Source organism: Eucalyptus grandis, chromosome 10, assembly GCF_016545825.1.
Source record: "Eucalyptus grandis isolate ANBG69807.140 chromosome 10, ASM1654582v1, whole genome shotgun sequence".
Taxonomy (NCBI): Eukaryota; Viridiplantae; Streptophyta; class Magnoliopsida; order Myrtales; family Myrtaceae; genus Eucalyptus; species Eucalyptus grandis.
In genome coordinates this window covers 20,681,255-20,694,892 of record NC_052621.1, presented here as the reverse complement: position 1 = coordinate 20,694,892, position 13,638 = coordinate 20,681,255, and the positions used below count along the sequence as shown (strand labels likewise).

The 13,638-nt window shown below is 42.5% G+C and overlaps 3 protein-coding genes across 4 annotated transcripts; all 3 read right to left on the bottom strand.

The window, feature by feature from the left end:
* Positions 1-1,777: 1,777 nt before the first annotated feature.
* Positions 1,778-4,998, bottom strand: LOC104422216 (probable 3-beta-hydroxysteroid-Delta(8),Delta(7)-isomerase). 2 transcript variants are annotated; one of them, XM_010034468.3, is made up of 5 exons: positions 4,886-4,998; positions 3,355-3,551; positions 2,622-2,765; positions 2,400-2,508; positions 1,778-2,290 (listed from the first exon to the last, which is right to left on the bottom strand). In XM_010034468.3, exons 2-5 carry the CDS (start codon positions 3,500-3,502, stop codon positions 2,026-2,028), a joined length of 666 nt encoding a protein of 221 aa, XP_010032770.2. In that variant the 5' UTR covers positions 3,503-3,551; positions 4,886-4,998; the 3' UTR covers positions 1,778-2,025. The 2 variants fall into 2 exon arrangements, with proteins under 2 accessions (XP_010032770.2, XP_010032771.2); XM_010034469.3 differs by lacking the exon at positions 4,886-4,998 and adding an exon at positions 4,563-4,833.
* Positions 4,999-5,551: 553 nt separating this feature from the next.
* LOC104422215 lies at positions 5,552-7,449 on the bottom strand. Its single transcript, XM_010034467.3, has 4 exons — positions 7,257-7,449; positions 7,066-7,141; positions 6,621-6,677; positions 5,552-6,078 (listed from the first exon to the last, which is right to left on the bottom strand). Exons 1-4 carry the CDS (start codon positions 7,370-7,372, stop codon positions 5,725-5,727), a joined length of 603 nt encoding a protein of 200 aa, XP_010032769.2. The 5' UTR covers positions 7,373-7,449; the 3' UTR covers positions 5,552-5,724.
* A 503-nt stretch (positions 7,450-7,952) lies between these two features.
* On the bottom strand, positions 7,953-9,435 carry LOC104422214. The gene is made up of 2 exons (XM_010034466.3): positions 9,076-9,435; positions 7,953-8,996 (listed from the first exon to the last, which is right to left on the bottom strand). The coding sequence occupies exons 1-2, from the start codon at positions 9,350-9,352 to the stop codon at positions 8,197-8,199; spliced, it is 1,077 nt and encodes a 358-aa protein (XP_010032768.2). The 5' UTR covers positions 9,353-9,435; the 3' UTR covers positions 7,953-8,196.
* Between the last annotated feature and the right edge of the window lie 4,203 nt (positions 9,436-13,638).

Sequence of the window (13,638 nt, the reverse complement as noted above, 5' to 3'; positions counted from 1 at the left end):
AAGCCTCCTTTCGTGCAGGGAAGATGCCCCTCTGGATTGACTTTGTCGACCAAGCTCCGGCAAACTAGATTTTTTTTCCTACAGAGCAGGTGTGCAGATTCCTCCAATAGCAAGCGCTTTCTAAGAGCGAATAAGATGTACCGAGGGGTAGGACCGATGGAGAGCCTGGAGTGCTGAAGAATGCACAATTCTGCTCATGACTTCCACCCCTGTAAATTATAGCTGACTTGTCGACCCTTACAATACTCAAGAGACCACGACCTGACCCTGCAGCTCTTCATGGCAGGCGTCCCTTGAGTATAGCCTAGGGCCTCTTGATTTAAATACCACTGTTCGGTCAAAGAAGAATCAACAGTCAAGATCAAACTCATACTTTGTATAAATTAGGGGACCCCCACTTGGACACTCTAGTTCACAAGTTAATACAATTCGAGCTTCATTCTTCATACAGGATCCTTGTGAGTTGAGCGCGTGTGCAAAGCTGACTTGAGAGAAATCTTAAGGAACGTCATATTCAATTGACCCATGACAAATGGTAGGATTTGGTCGAGGGCACAACTAATTAGGGTAATTGGTTTCGAAATGAATAAGTTCTAAATTGTAAATCTACAACCTGCCCTTTTTTTTTCTTTTTTTTTTTTTTGGTCAGAAAAACCTACCATATTATAGTACCCTATTTTTCCAATCCAGTTCTAGACTTTACTGAAGGCACCGTTTTTCTTTTGTTCCTTTTCTCGGTGTCATTTTTTGTAGAAAGCTAGTGTGAGCAATAAACGATTCAAAGTAAAAGATAACCGAGGACGGGCAAGCAAAAGCAAGTCAGGAATGAGCAAGGGTTGCAAGGCTCAGTAGAGAACAGAGAAAAAGGGAGACAAAAAAAAGATGCCGAAAGAAAAGTAAGGATTTTTAGGTTTTATGAAATAGGTTCCAAATTTGATCCTTCACTTCGAACCAGTTTCACACTGGTTCCAAAAAATTGGTACCTAGAACCAAATCGATATTCAAGGTGGTTCGGTCTCATTTCCAAATAGAACCAACCTGGTTGCATAACCCTACAACTAATGGTGTGATGTATATCAAAAGACTCAATTAATCAATCAGCAATCTTATGAGAATTTGCCATTAATCGCAATAAATGCTGAGAGTTCTTCCCGGCGTTTGAAAACGGATGATTTTTCATGTACATGCATAAGTAAACATGTTGCGGGGTTGCTTTAATGCTCCAACGTCACCGGGATTACAATTCAGCTCTAATGTCACTAGGATACAATTCATATCAAGAATCTTCCAAAAAGGAGGCTAAGTACTAGCTACAGACTAGTTGACTTTCTAGAAGGATTAGATTATCATTGGGAAAACGCAGACACGAAAATGAGAATATTCATTATTTTTCATCCTTCTGGGATAGAGCGGTCAGAACCAGTTTTGCCGGCCAGACCCCATCAACCTTCTAAAAATAACACTATCCAGATTGCCGACGGAGCCATGCATCGCTAGATCTGGCTCTTAGCCTCTTATTCTCAAGTTTGATCTAGAGGGAAATGGCTTCTCCCGACTAGGATAACACCGAAAGTGGTGGTCGGAATAATTTGAAGGACATAGATGATAGAACAGCCTGCCCAGAACAGCTTGAAATCAAAGAGAACCCAAATCTTCCTTGTTTAGGAAGGTTAGAGGTAGTTCTCATTGTACTACCATATCTAGCTTGACTCCATCGTCTCTTTTCTATTCATGAGTTCCATCATCTTAGCAAAAGGAAATAACGGGAGACAAAAGCTTCAAACAAATCGAACTATTCCACATCAAAATGCATATTCAAAGTCATCAATCAAATAACCCAATGGTCACTTGGAAAAGCTTTAGCTCAAAGATTCAGCTAACGCTGCCTTCCAAAAGTTGAGAAACGCAAAAAATGCCGGTGATTGCTATTGATCAGTCAATGGCAATGTTTGAATAAGCAATCAAGCAGGACAAAATCCACAGATAAATGTTACATTAATCTTGTAACACGCAGTAATATATGCCTCAGCGGCTTTTTACTTTTTTCTGGCCCTGGTTATTGAACGCCGCGCATGTTTTCTTCCAGCATCTAATGGATATGGCCATGGGTATCACGATCCAGAAGGAGTTCATGACAACATAGTAGGCATAGTAATACAACAGGCTAGCAGCGAAGTTATCACCTTCCAGCAAAGCTGTTATGAAATACACAGCAGTTCCATAGAGCTGACCCAGGGATATCGCGAACTGGAGAATGTAGCTGTACGACTTTGCTTTTGCAATGGCATAACTGCAAGGCATCGGTATACAGAGATTTTAGGCAACGTATGGGAACCACAACTACTCTAGCATGGTTGAATATCGCAGAATCAATTTTCAATCAAGTGAAAAATTCTCACACTGCAAGGAGGCATGCTGGACCCTCTAAAACAGCAGTTAGTCCTTCAACAGAGACAACCACTGAATCCCTTCCTACGTATCTCGAGTCACCTTTGCTATATTCTTTCCCTGTCCATTGTATATTTTCAGCTGCTTTCCACCAAAAGCTTGACAAGCCAACCAACAAAGGAAACAAAAATGCTAAAATAAAAAGAAAACGAGAGTGGCAGAGAATCACTTACAAACTTCAGACAGGTAAAAGGCAGATTTATCCTTGAAAAATTCTGGTGAGAAAACAAAATAACCCTCAAGAATCATGTGAGTAAGGCCTGTGAATGCCCACCAGCACATGAGAATTCTATCGATAGTTGGTCTTTTGGGTGACCCTGCAACAAATGGAAATATCAAATGATGAAATGTTTTCAGCTTTTCACAAACAAATGAGGAAGAGGGGCGAACTAGAAGAGACATTGTGCACCTATGCAATGGTAAACTTGAACTGCCAGTAATGCAAATGCAAAACTCTGTCTAGCACAGACACAAATTTACAACGAGATTCACTCTGTGTCTAGCACACAGACATGCAAGGCCTTGAGACCAGCTAATTTAGTTTATCTGCAGGGCAGCACATTTCTGATAAATATGTCAGTTTTAATTGTCATAAGAAGAAATAAACAGAATTTGAGGGGAATAAGAAAATAGAACAGGCTGCTTCAGTGACCAAATTTCTTCAAGAGAGTAAACAATGAACTGCTAACCAAACAGTTCAATTAATGAGGAACACGGGCTTCAGACAAATACATAGACTAGGCATTGTGGTTTCTCATGAAGCACAGAGGAAGAAGGATCTCAGTGAAGCAAATCCTAATTTCTCTTCTTCCTATTTCTTAACTTCACCTTATTGTAGGTGCATCAATATTGTGAGCTCAAGCAACATTCAGGTAGAATACTTATCTAGAAGAGGAATAAGCATACCAGATACAAACCAAATGAAGGCAATAACAAGCACCGAAGCAGTGCCGTAGACACCAAGGATAGTTGATTGGGAAAGTAAAACTGGCACATAACCAGGGAGTTCTAGATCTCTGGGGATATAAGGGTGAGGACTCTGCGTGGCTTCCATTTTCTTCAGCTCTATCTGGCTTTTGCCTTAACAAGTTGAGACTCAAACCCTGCAAGACTTTGCAAGTTAGAGGGCAGTTTCCTAATAGAAATGACAAAAAAATTTAAGTCCAATCCGCCCAAACTTTTCAAAAACCGAAAAAAAAAAAAAATTTGCTGCATGATTCCACAGAACTAACAGTCAAGTTGTGCTTAAACTGTGACATAACTACAGTGACACTTTTTTTCATAGATCTCATCTACAGTGACATCAAACAGACCTAAAACGCAAGTTATACACTTCCAAAATTGGTTGCTGGAAACAAAACACTTTGAGGGATACAATTTCCACACCAGGTGTGAGGGTAGCAAATTCACGATTTGTCGGACTTCAACGTCAATAACAAGGCACAAAGAAAACAAATCAATAGTTGACAATGGAAAATGCAGCGAGCAGAAAAAAGATATGTGCCACATCACAAAGATACAATTTTGAAGCATCTCAATTTCTTGGATCTTAAAGAACAGGCATTTTAAGGGGCATGCTCGAATCACTGGAGTGTGAATGTGTAATGAAATCCTGTGAATGTGTAATGAAATCCTGTGACAAATTCATTTTCTTGGTCTGTTAAACAAATCAAACCCTCAAATAAGGTTGAATTATCTTAGCTGCATGTGTCACAGGCCCATAGATTGGACTGATGAATTCCGCTCACAAGACGCCTCACAGGTTGTTCTGTGGTCAAGGAACTGCCAGCCCGTGACACGTGATTATAACAATTGAAGATCAGAGCGCAAGCTTGCACTAAGTTTTCGATAATTGGTCCTTCCAAAACCGACTACATTGCATATCAGTAACACTTCAATTATACAGCCGTTGAAACAGAGAAGAGAGAGGACTAAGGGCCATTTCGGAATTCAAACCGAGAAAAATCAACAGCGGAGCCTCGGAGATTGCGTTCAGAAAATAACCCGAGTCCAGAACATTTGACCTCTATCCAATTTTCAAGCTTTATCGTTTGTTCACAGAGAGAGAGAGAGAGAGAGAGAAGAGAGATATAGAAATTGAAGCAAGATTCAACCGTTGACTGAGATCCGAAGAGACGGAAGGTTCAGACACCAGCTCCAATCGGACTAATCCTACCCATGTTTTGGGCAGAACCCAATTTCACCGACGCAACTCTCGGGTCGGTTTCCTCCGCCAAAAGACGAACAACCCATGAAATTCCCGTCGCCATTCCCAGCTCTCGAGGCGAACCACACTCCACCCAACACAGTAAACACTCGACAAATCTGCTCACAAACTCGAGTCGCTCGGTTCACGAAGACGACATCAAGCTTCGGAATTGAAAAGCGAGAACGATTGCAAGACTGGATAGAGAGAGAGAGAGAGAGAGAGACTTACAGGGTGAGACCGTGGACAGACCGAGTCCGAGAAGAGAGAGGGAGACACAGAGAGCGCGAGCGCGTGATCGGAACTGTACTTAAAACGGGGAAAAAATAACAGACAAAAACATATTCCTTTTATTATTTGGTATTATTGCACCTCGGATGGAGTTTTAATTACATTTTAAAAAGTCAAGTTTTTTCCTTTCTATGGCGCGTCCTTTTCTGAAAAGGAAGTAACTGAAGAAAAAAAGAAAAAGAAAATGAGAAATTAAATTTGAACATTGCCCAGTCATTAGCTGTGTCTTAATCAGATCCACCTGGATTCCATTGGATGTCTCAATCTCTCCATTGCTGGGTTTGGCCATTCCTGTTGCGTACGTTTCATAAATTCACTCTCATCCCAAGATTCTTATGCCATTATATAATTGTTCGAACACTTCTTTCGAAAGCTTAATCCATGTGAATTGAGTTAGGTTGTTAAAGGATTTTGCAATAAATGTGTGATTTGTGCACGAACTAAGGTTTATATTCAATCAGATAATGGTGTAAAGTGATCGCCGCGGTAAAAAGCTCGAATCAAATATAACTCTCGTCTTATCTAATCTTATAGAACATCAGAGGAGGGCAAAAGTAGAGGAGGCCACACATTGGATAAGAAAAGTATCGCCATAGCAAGTTATGCTGGGCGAATAAATCTAGTTCAGTTCGAATGCAGTGTAACCATGATCCGCTAGAAACTAGACACTTTCTAAATCAATACTCGATCTTAAATTTTATGTCGAATCAGAGAAGTTTACATTCATCATTTATCAGATGTTTCAGCAATTTACTGAAGGATTATATTCTAGTATTATGTCATGCCTGTAAATCTTTGAGTCCTGGAGTTATAGAGGAGATCAATCTCTTTGTCGTAGCCGCCACTTGAGCTGCGTACTTTGCAGCCTCATAAAGCGCCCCAGATACGAACATCAGACCGGTGGCGACGTAGGGATGGTCCTCCAGCAAAGATAGGAAGCTTTCTGCTGCATTTTCCGCGGTGTGAATCGCCGAGCATGCCTGGTCGACCAGCTCTTGGCCTCTCTCGGACAGATTGTACTTCTCCTCCAACATGTCCCTAGTCCTGTCCCATATGTTGGTGGTGCCTCCTGGCGTCACGGCTTCATCGGGATGAAGGGCAGCCGGATCATGCCAAGTTTCTTCCTGATCATCCTGCAAAGCAATGGAATTTTAAGGACGATTCGGGAAGTGCAACTGAAAAGTGATCAATATGCAAAGTGAGTCACCAGTTCGAAAAACCATTGCAGGAATTCATCTCGAATGCAACGTAGTATTAATTGCCTCCACCTGGAGGAACATTGCGGTCCGATTCAATGAGAGTTCTCGGGTATTTCTGAGCCTAATTATTAACCTTACATTTTCCTAGATGTTCTTCAAGTCGACTAGATTGATCTATTGTAGTTTGTAAAGCCAGGCAACAAGAGATTCAACTGTGAATTATTGACGAGACAGTCAAGACAAGAAAGATTGACTGATCCGTAGCCTTGATCCAGATTCATGGAAAAAGCTGAGGGCGATCTTTATGAACGTCAATTTGTGGGTTCAAACAAGGATTAACCAGAAACGAAATACTGATTAAAATCATTGAAGAGAGCGCTGACAGGAACGGATAAAGCTTAGAAATGCTTGTATGCGGAAGATGTACATGATGCCACACGAGAGAGCGGGCGAGACAGAGACAGAGAGAGAGAGACCTTGATGTCACCTTCCCACGGCGACACTCGAATTGGTTGCTCATCAACGGTAGCATTCTACAGATAAGAAAGGCTGCTTTAGAGCAATTAAGGAGTATATAATTTAGCATGGTAAAACATTCCAGAGCTATAATAATCCGTCGCTTGGAAGCATTCATCTAATCAAATTGCTTGAGATTCACTACCATCAAATAAGGCAACCTCTCATCATAATCAGAGACAAAGAACACCAACAGACTCCGAACGAAGCTGAAGAAAACATCAAATGAAACAGGTGATTCACCAGTACTGTGCAGTCTCAGCAGCTGTAAAGCCAGAGAGATTTTAAACGATAGAGAAGTTCAATGCCATCTCATTCATTTAAATAAGCAACACAGAAAAACAGACCTCTAATGCATGACAGCATGTAAGCTGAATCAAACCCTTAACTCATTTACTCCCTTACATCGAGAAGAAGAGCAGTCCGGAACGCGAATGGCTGCCTGAACGTCACCTGTGCCGATTGGGGCTTGTCTTTGTTCCTGTGCCGTCATCATAACTAATTAATCGAACCATTGGCATCATCCTAAAGGGTATAAGATCTATTCTAAGCAAAAACTTGAAAAAGTAGTCTATAATGTGAAGTTTCTTCCTTGCCTCTGGAGCTGGATCTTATCCACAGTCCCACAGAACGAGAAATATGTCGCCAAATCTGCGGCAGTCATGGCCGGAGGAACATTCCGAACCTGGATAGTCAAATTCAGGGCTCCCATTCGAGCAACTTACAATTTGTTATCTCTCTCTCCCCAAGGAATTGATGATGAAAACACGGGATGATTGACAAGTATGAGAACTCGTGAGACCTGGTAAGGCATATGGTTTAAGATGGAGTGAGCTCGCATATTTGGAATAAAGAAGCCCAAGAATGCCTTCCACCTCTAGAGGAAGTCTCACAGAGAAATGCAGTACCGGGGGGCGAAGAAAGAGATAAGGCATATCCTGATGGTTCCCTTGATTCCGAAGACTCTGCTATTCATTGGTTTCGATTAGAATCGTTAGATTTTTACGTTAGATGGCCAAATTTGTTATGTTCGTCGCCTGTTCTATTACTTAGATCAAGATTTTTTGGCCATCTGCCGGAATGGCGGAATGTATCCGTGCACGATATAGAGAAATTCCTTGTAAGGACCCGATCCATGGGGACCCAGGTTCCAGCAAGACTGGCCCGAGAGAGAGATGGAATAGGGTTGGAGGATGATACTTGTAACTTTGAAACTAGAGGTAGTTTTTTGTCACAAAGTAAAATCTCAGACATGTTGCATGGCATTTTACCTATAAAAAATGATTGCATGCAATTATTTCCAAGGCAGCTTTTGATTTTTCCTCAAACATTTTATATTTTGAGGACATTTTAGACACAAGCCAAGACTATTCCTTTCCTTTCCATTCCAAAGTCCTCCAAATCCAAGAAAAGGGAATCACCAATACTTTTATATCCCCCCCATTCATAACAATCAAACACAAGAATATCTCCTTCCTTTATTCTATTTCACACTCATTCCATTCCATCGTACCAAATATAGTGTAAAAAACATATCTAGCGACGACAGACAAGTCCATGTCCTGGACTGATCTTGCTAGTGCAATCAATCATCGCCATAGAAGGGTCCAACACTATCGACTTGATCGTGGCGGTCTGGGAATCGGGCATGGAGAAAATGCAGTACTTGCAATCTGCAGAGATGAGCGACGATGTCTTGTACTTATCTTCTCCGCCCATGATCGGCATCGACACACCTCTCTTCACGGGGCTCCGGTAGCCTGGGCGGTACGTCTGGCCCAAGACACCCTCCACTTGGTCAGAGAGGCGAAGGAACTTGAACTGTGCTTCCAAGTGGGCGAAGCAATCGTCGTCCGGTATCTGGTACTTGTGGATGCGGTCGTCCTCCTTCGTCACAGGGACAGCGTTGACTGAGATCTCGACGGAGCCATGCAGCAGCACCGTGACGCTGTTGAACTTCGCTGTCCTTTCGACAAAGAGCCTGCCGTCCGGGGCGGTCCAAGCGGAAAGCTGGCCCGGAGGGAGGAGCAGCGGCTTGCCATCGTAGGTTAGGACGAGTTGGTCCACTTCGTTGTCCCATCGGGCGACCTTGTTGGCGGCCAGCGTGAGGGTGTGGGGACCAAACATCAGGCCTAGGGCTTGGATCCATGTGTTGTCGCGCGTCCTCCCCTGGGGTCGGCGGCCGATGAACCGGGCATTTATGTGGAAATCGACGTCGGACACCAAGCTGAATTGCTCGTTTGTCTTGCCGTGGAAGTAGAACATGACGCCATCGCCCCCGACGAACCTGGGGTCATAGCATGCTGCTCCGATCCCATTGCAGTTCGGCCTTCGCCCTGCGATTCAAAACGGAAACAATTAGTACTCCTTGAACAATACCATCCTATCAGAAAAGTAAGGAAACGCGCTACATACTCTTGCATAGAGCTTCACAGTTCCTGGAATTACAGTCCACAAAGCAAGCTTTGTCCTGGGAGTTGGATGGCTTGAAGCTGGGGCACTGGCTGGGGCAGGAGATCTGAGCCCCGAAGCATTTACTCTGCGGGTCGTTGCAGAGCACCGACTGAGGAAAGTCCTTGCCAGAAACCGAGTCCGGCGGCGGTGGCGGAGTAGATCCGTAGAGGTCAGCCTGGCCACCCTTGACAAACAACAAGGAGAAGATTACGACACAGTAGAAACCGAGAGTGGCCATGATGCGTGTGTCGCACAAACACTCTCAGAAAGACTACAAAACCTCGGAAACAAATTAATTTCTGCAGATCGACTGTGTTCTTTCTTGAGGTGATGGCAAGAAACCCGAGTCTCTGCATCCAATATTTATAATGAGGACTGGATCTAAATCTAATCTAAAGCTCCTGGAAAGCCGGCTTCGCAAAGTCAAAACCTCATAAAAGAACTGTACTAAGATTCTCTTTGCTCTGCTGGTGTCTGCATCGGAATTCCAAAGTGAGATCAGCATCTTGAAGCAGAAGAATCATCGGCGCACTTCGTGTTTCGCTTCATGTGCTCGCATGTTCCGAACGCGCGCATTAACCCCAGAAGCGACCACCGACTTCGCTGCCATGCACGACCCACTTCGCAGCTTCCTAAATTAAGTCTACTCCGCCATAACTTCCATGATCTGGAGACCCGAACCCACCCATTTTAAAAATGACGAAGCTACCAAGCTGGTCATATTCTAATAAAAAGTTACCCCGAACAAAGAATTCCTGCCCGAGCTTTGCAGGTCTATCTATGCTTGATTGGATCCTGTTCAAACTGCCCTTACCAAAGAAAGAAATTCAGTGCTCTAAGTAATTAAAATGAAGGGGGAATCCACACGAAACCCGCTGCACTTTGGAGCGGTTCGCGCTCCTCGTCGAACTTTCAACAATTACATAATACCCTATGAACTCTCGTTATAGCCATTGACTTTTCGTTTCTTTTTTTCTATTAGAGTGTGCAATGCACGTGACTTTTCATCTCTTTTTTTAAATGCAATAGAGGGTTCTTCTTTGCACCAATGAGTCATTCTTTTATGGTTAACTCTTCATTTCTCTTGTGCATTTCAAACTTTAAAATTGTCATTCAAAAAATTCTATTTACATCACCGATATCAATTCAATTACAAAATTTAACACATGATGTAACAAACGAGAGTTAATTGCATTTTATGCTCCAGGACTTTGGACGAATTTATTTTTATTTTCTCCAAAAGTACCTTCAATAACTTAAAATGCTTCTTAGTAGGGAGAATTGTCCAAAAGTCCTAAACCTATTGCAGTTTTGCTAATTCAGTCATAAACCTTTTAATTTCGCCAATTAAGTCCTAAACATTTTCACTTCTTGCCAATTAAGTCCATCCGGCCAATTTTAGCCGAAAAATGCTAACGTGGACAATTTTTTTTTAATAATATTTTAATTTTAAAAAAAATTGAATTTTTTTTTCTTTTTCTTTCTCTCTTTTTCCGGTGGCTTTTTGGCCACCGATAGCCACAAGCGACGGCCGGCCACCATAGCCGGTCGGGTGGCCTCGCCCGCCACAGGCGAGGCCCGGTCGGTGACGGCGACACCGAGCGAGGCCGCCTAGCCCGTGGGGCGGCCTCGCGATCCGGTGCGGAGCCCTCACCGAGGCGATCGACCTCGCCTGGACCAAATCCGGCGAGGTCGGCCCTCCCGGCCGAGCCTTAGCGAGGTCTAGCCCCGCCCGCGAGGGGGGCTCCCCTCGCCCGGTGTCGGCGAGGCCAACGCTCACCCCCACCCCTAGCGAGGGCCTCGCCTCACCCGAGCGACGCCGGGCAAACCGGGCCTCGCCCGGGCAAGCGAGCCCCGAGCGAGGTCGAGCTCTCTGGGAGGGCGAGCCTCGCCGAGCTAGCGAGGCGACCCTCACCCAGGGCCAGGCGGCCCTCGCCGGGGCCGGGGCGCCTCCCTCGGCCGGGCCTCGCCCGTGGCGAGCGAGGCCGCCCGACCGGTATGGCTAGTGGCCGGCCACCGAAAAGGCTAAAAAGAAAAAAATAAAATAAAAGGAAAAAAACATAAAATAAAAAATTCAAAAAATTTTAAAAATTTAAATATTATTAAAAATTGTCCATGTCGGCCGGGGCAGTCCTATGTGGCACCGCCGGCATCCACACAGCATTTTCCGGCCAAAATTGGCCAGATGAACTTAATTGGCAAGAAGTAAAAAGGTTTATGACTCAATTGGCAAAGTTAAAAAGGTTCATATAACGAATTGGCAAAACTGCAATAGGTTTAGGACTTTTTGGACAATTTTCCCTTTCTTAGCATATAAAAGTAACTATTTTATTTAAGCTCTTCATATTTGATTACCAATCTGAAAGTAGATTTTCATTCCAAGTGATCGTAGTTCTAGGAATAGTAGCATTTTTGTACAATTATTTGGATGTGTTTTTTTGTTTGCCCTGTCTTCTCTTTTCCTTCCCTCCCCGAGCGTCCATTGATGCAGAAGACCACCGCGTAGACCGTCCATCGCCGCCCGCCCTTGGTCACGACTCCCTTGTTGCCGTCACGAGCCCCACGTCGCACCTCCATCTGCCAATATTGTCGTGGCTTCATCCGCCAAGAGCCTTAACTCTCTCCCTCACCCCCTGTATGAGATGAAATTCTCAAATACGATTCTTCTATTTTGTGAAGAGATTCATATAGTTATGAATGAATCGGTATTGATGCTTTACTACACTATCTTTTATGAGATGTATGATGATAGGATATGATGATAATGCTACAGTCGTAAATGATCGAGGTTGTTGACCAGCTATGATGGAAGTTGTGACTGCAACTGTGGAGATCGTCAAACTCAAGAGAACACTACATTGGGGGTTTGTGCACGGTGAGCAACCTCCGTTGCAGTGAGTTGACAGAGGTTGCAACCTTCCTCCATTTGCTCCGACAAAAGTCACCCGCCTTGCACGGCCCCAAACAAGTCGCGGTGAGAGAGAGAGAGAACGACGGTGGCAGCAATTACGTCGTGGCGGCAGCGGCGGCGAGAGGAAACAGGAGGTGGAGCTTAGGAGATGTTGCCTTGGTTTTTTGGGTTACTTTTTTTACGATGGAAAAGTGGAATTGGAATCTTACGTTAGATTTTGCTAAGTCATCCAGTTCCAAATTTTGAAGGAATCTAATCCGCGACGCCGAGCAGCGTCCTAAATAAAGTCTACTCCGCCATAACTTCCGTGATCTGGAGACCCGAATCCAGCTATTTAAAATGACGGGCCTACCAAGCTGGTCATACTCTAAAACTTACCCCGATAGAAGAATTCCTCCCCGAGCGTTGTAGGTCTACCGTCTATCTATGCTTGATCGGATCCTGGTCAAACTGCATTTACCAAAGAAAGAAATTTAGTGCTCTAAGTTATTAAAATGAAGGGGAAATCTACATGAGACCCTCTGCACTTTGAGCGGTAACCCCTCGCTCGTGAAGTTTCAATAGTTACATAACACCCCTCGTGAAGTTTCGTTACGCTATAGCCATTGACTTCACGTTATTTTTTCTGTCGGCATGTGCATTGCACATGACTTTTAAGGTATAAAAGTTTATCATCATCTCGTTTTTTAAGAGGAATTTCTCTTTTACCCTTAATTTCTGTATAAAAATGAGTAGTACAGAAAATGGGCAAAAGATAAATTAACTGAAGTACTATTGATAGAAAAAATAAGTATCAACAACAATATTAAGCAATAGGAACTTACTGAAATTTGACAAACATAGCCACTTTAATAGATCTAAATGACATATTTCAAAGAAAGAGTAAACAAAAATTTAATAGAAATTGGAAAAGGTCTCAACAGCAAAGGTGAAATGACGAAAATTGGTTACTCATTATGTATACTTAAGAGGGTTAATTGATATAGAAAGTGATTGATTAATAAAAATATTAAAATTTCATAGAAAAAGGATATGTTTCGACAAGAAAAACTTATAAAGCATATGGTTAACTGAAATCCAATGTGATCTTCTTATATAATTTTTTTTTCAATAAAATTTATTTTGCATTAATTAGACCTTTTTGTTATGGGCCCCTTTTCCGTTTTAATTAATCGCATTTCTTTTTATTAAAATGACATATTAGTTCCATTAATTTATCCATCGAGTTTAACAGTTTCTATATGTTGATATATATATATATATATATATCGATATTAAAAGTTTGGTTTCTCTATGGTTCCATTTTCTTTATAGAAATCAGGGCAAAAGAGACATTTCCATAAAAAAATTAAATGAAAATACATTTTTACCTTTAAAAGTCGCATATATTGCACATGATAATACAAAGATATAACGAAAGCTTAGCGGCTATAACATGATGAAAATTTTATGGGGTAATATATGATATTTTTTTGAAAGTTTAAGGACAAATGTATAAGGCACGCGTGACAACCATTCTATTTCAGAAATAGTTTTTGGAACAGAAATATATTTTTTATTTCTATTTTTAGAAAAGTTTCTAAGCAAAAATAACCGTTTGATAACGACACAAA

What these genes read in the sequence shown, in the direction of transcription:
- LOC104422215 (XM_010034467.3), bottom strand. Translation starts at nt 7,372, where the DNA reads ATGGGAGCCCTGAATTTGACTATCCAGGTTCGGAATGTTCCTCCGGCC. An exon ending in GGACTGCTCTTCTTCTCGAT is followed by an intron (nt 6,678 to 7,065) that starts GTAAGGGAGTAA and finishes TCTTATCTGTAG; the next exon opens with AATGCTACCGTTGATGAGCA. An exon ending in CGTGGGAAGGTGACATCAAG is followed by an intron (nt 6,079 to 6,620) that starts GTCTCTCTCTCT and finishes ATTGCTTTGCAG; the next exon opens with GATGATCAGGAAGAAACTTG.
- LOC104422214 (XM_010034466.3), bottom strand. Translation starts at nt 9,352, where the DNA reads ATGGCCACTCTCGGTTTCTACTGTGTCGTAATCTTCTCCTTGTTGTTT. An exon ending in CTGTGAAGCTCTATGCAAGA is followed by an intron (nt 8,997 to 9,075) that starts GTATGTAGCGCG and finishes TTTGAATCGCAG; the next exon opens with GGCGAAGGCCGAACTGCAAT.
- LOC104422216 (XM_010034468.3), bottom strand. Translation starts at nt 3,502, where the DNA reads ATGGAAGCCACGCAGAGTCCTCACCCTTATATCCCCAGAGATCTAGAA. An exon ending in CTTCATTTGGTTTGTATCTG is followed by an intron (nt 2,766 to 3,354) that starts GTATGCTTATTC and finishes CATTTGTTGCAG; the next exon opens with GGTCACCCAAAAGACCAACT. An exon ending in CTTTTACCTGTCTGAAGTTT is followed by an intron (nt 2,509 to 2,621) that starts GTAAGTGATTCT and finishes TACAATGGACAG; the next exon opens with GGAAAGAATATAGCAAAGGT.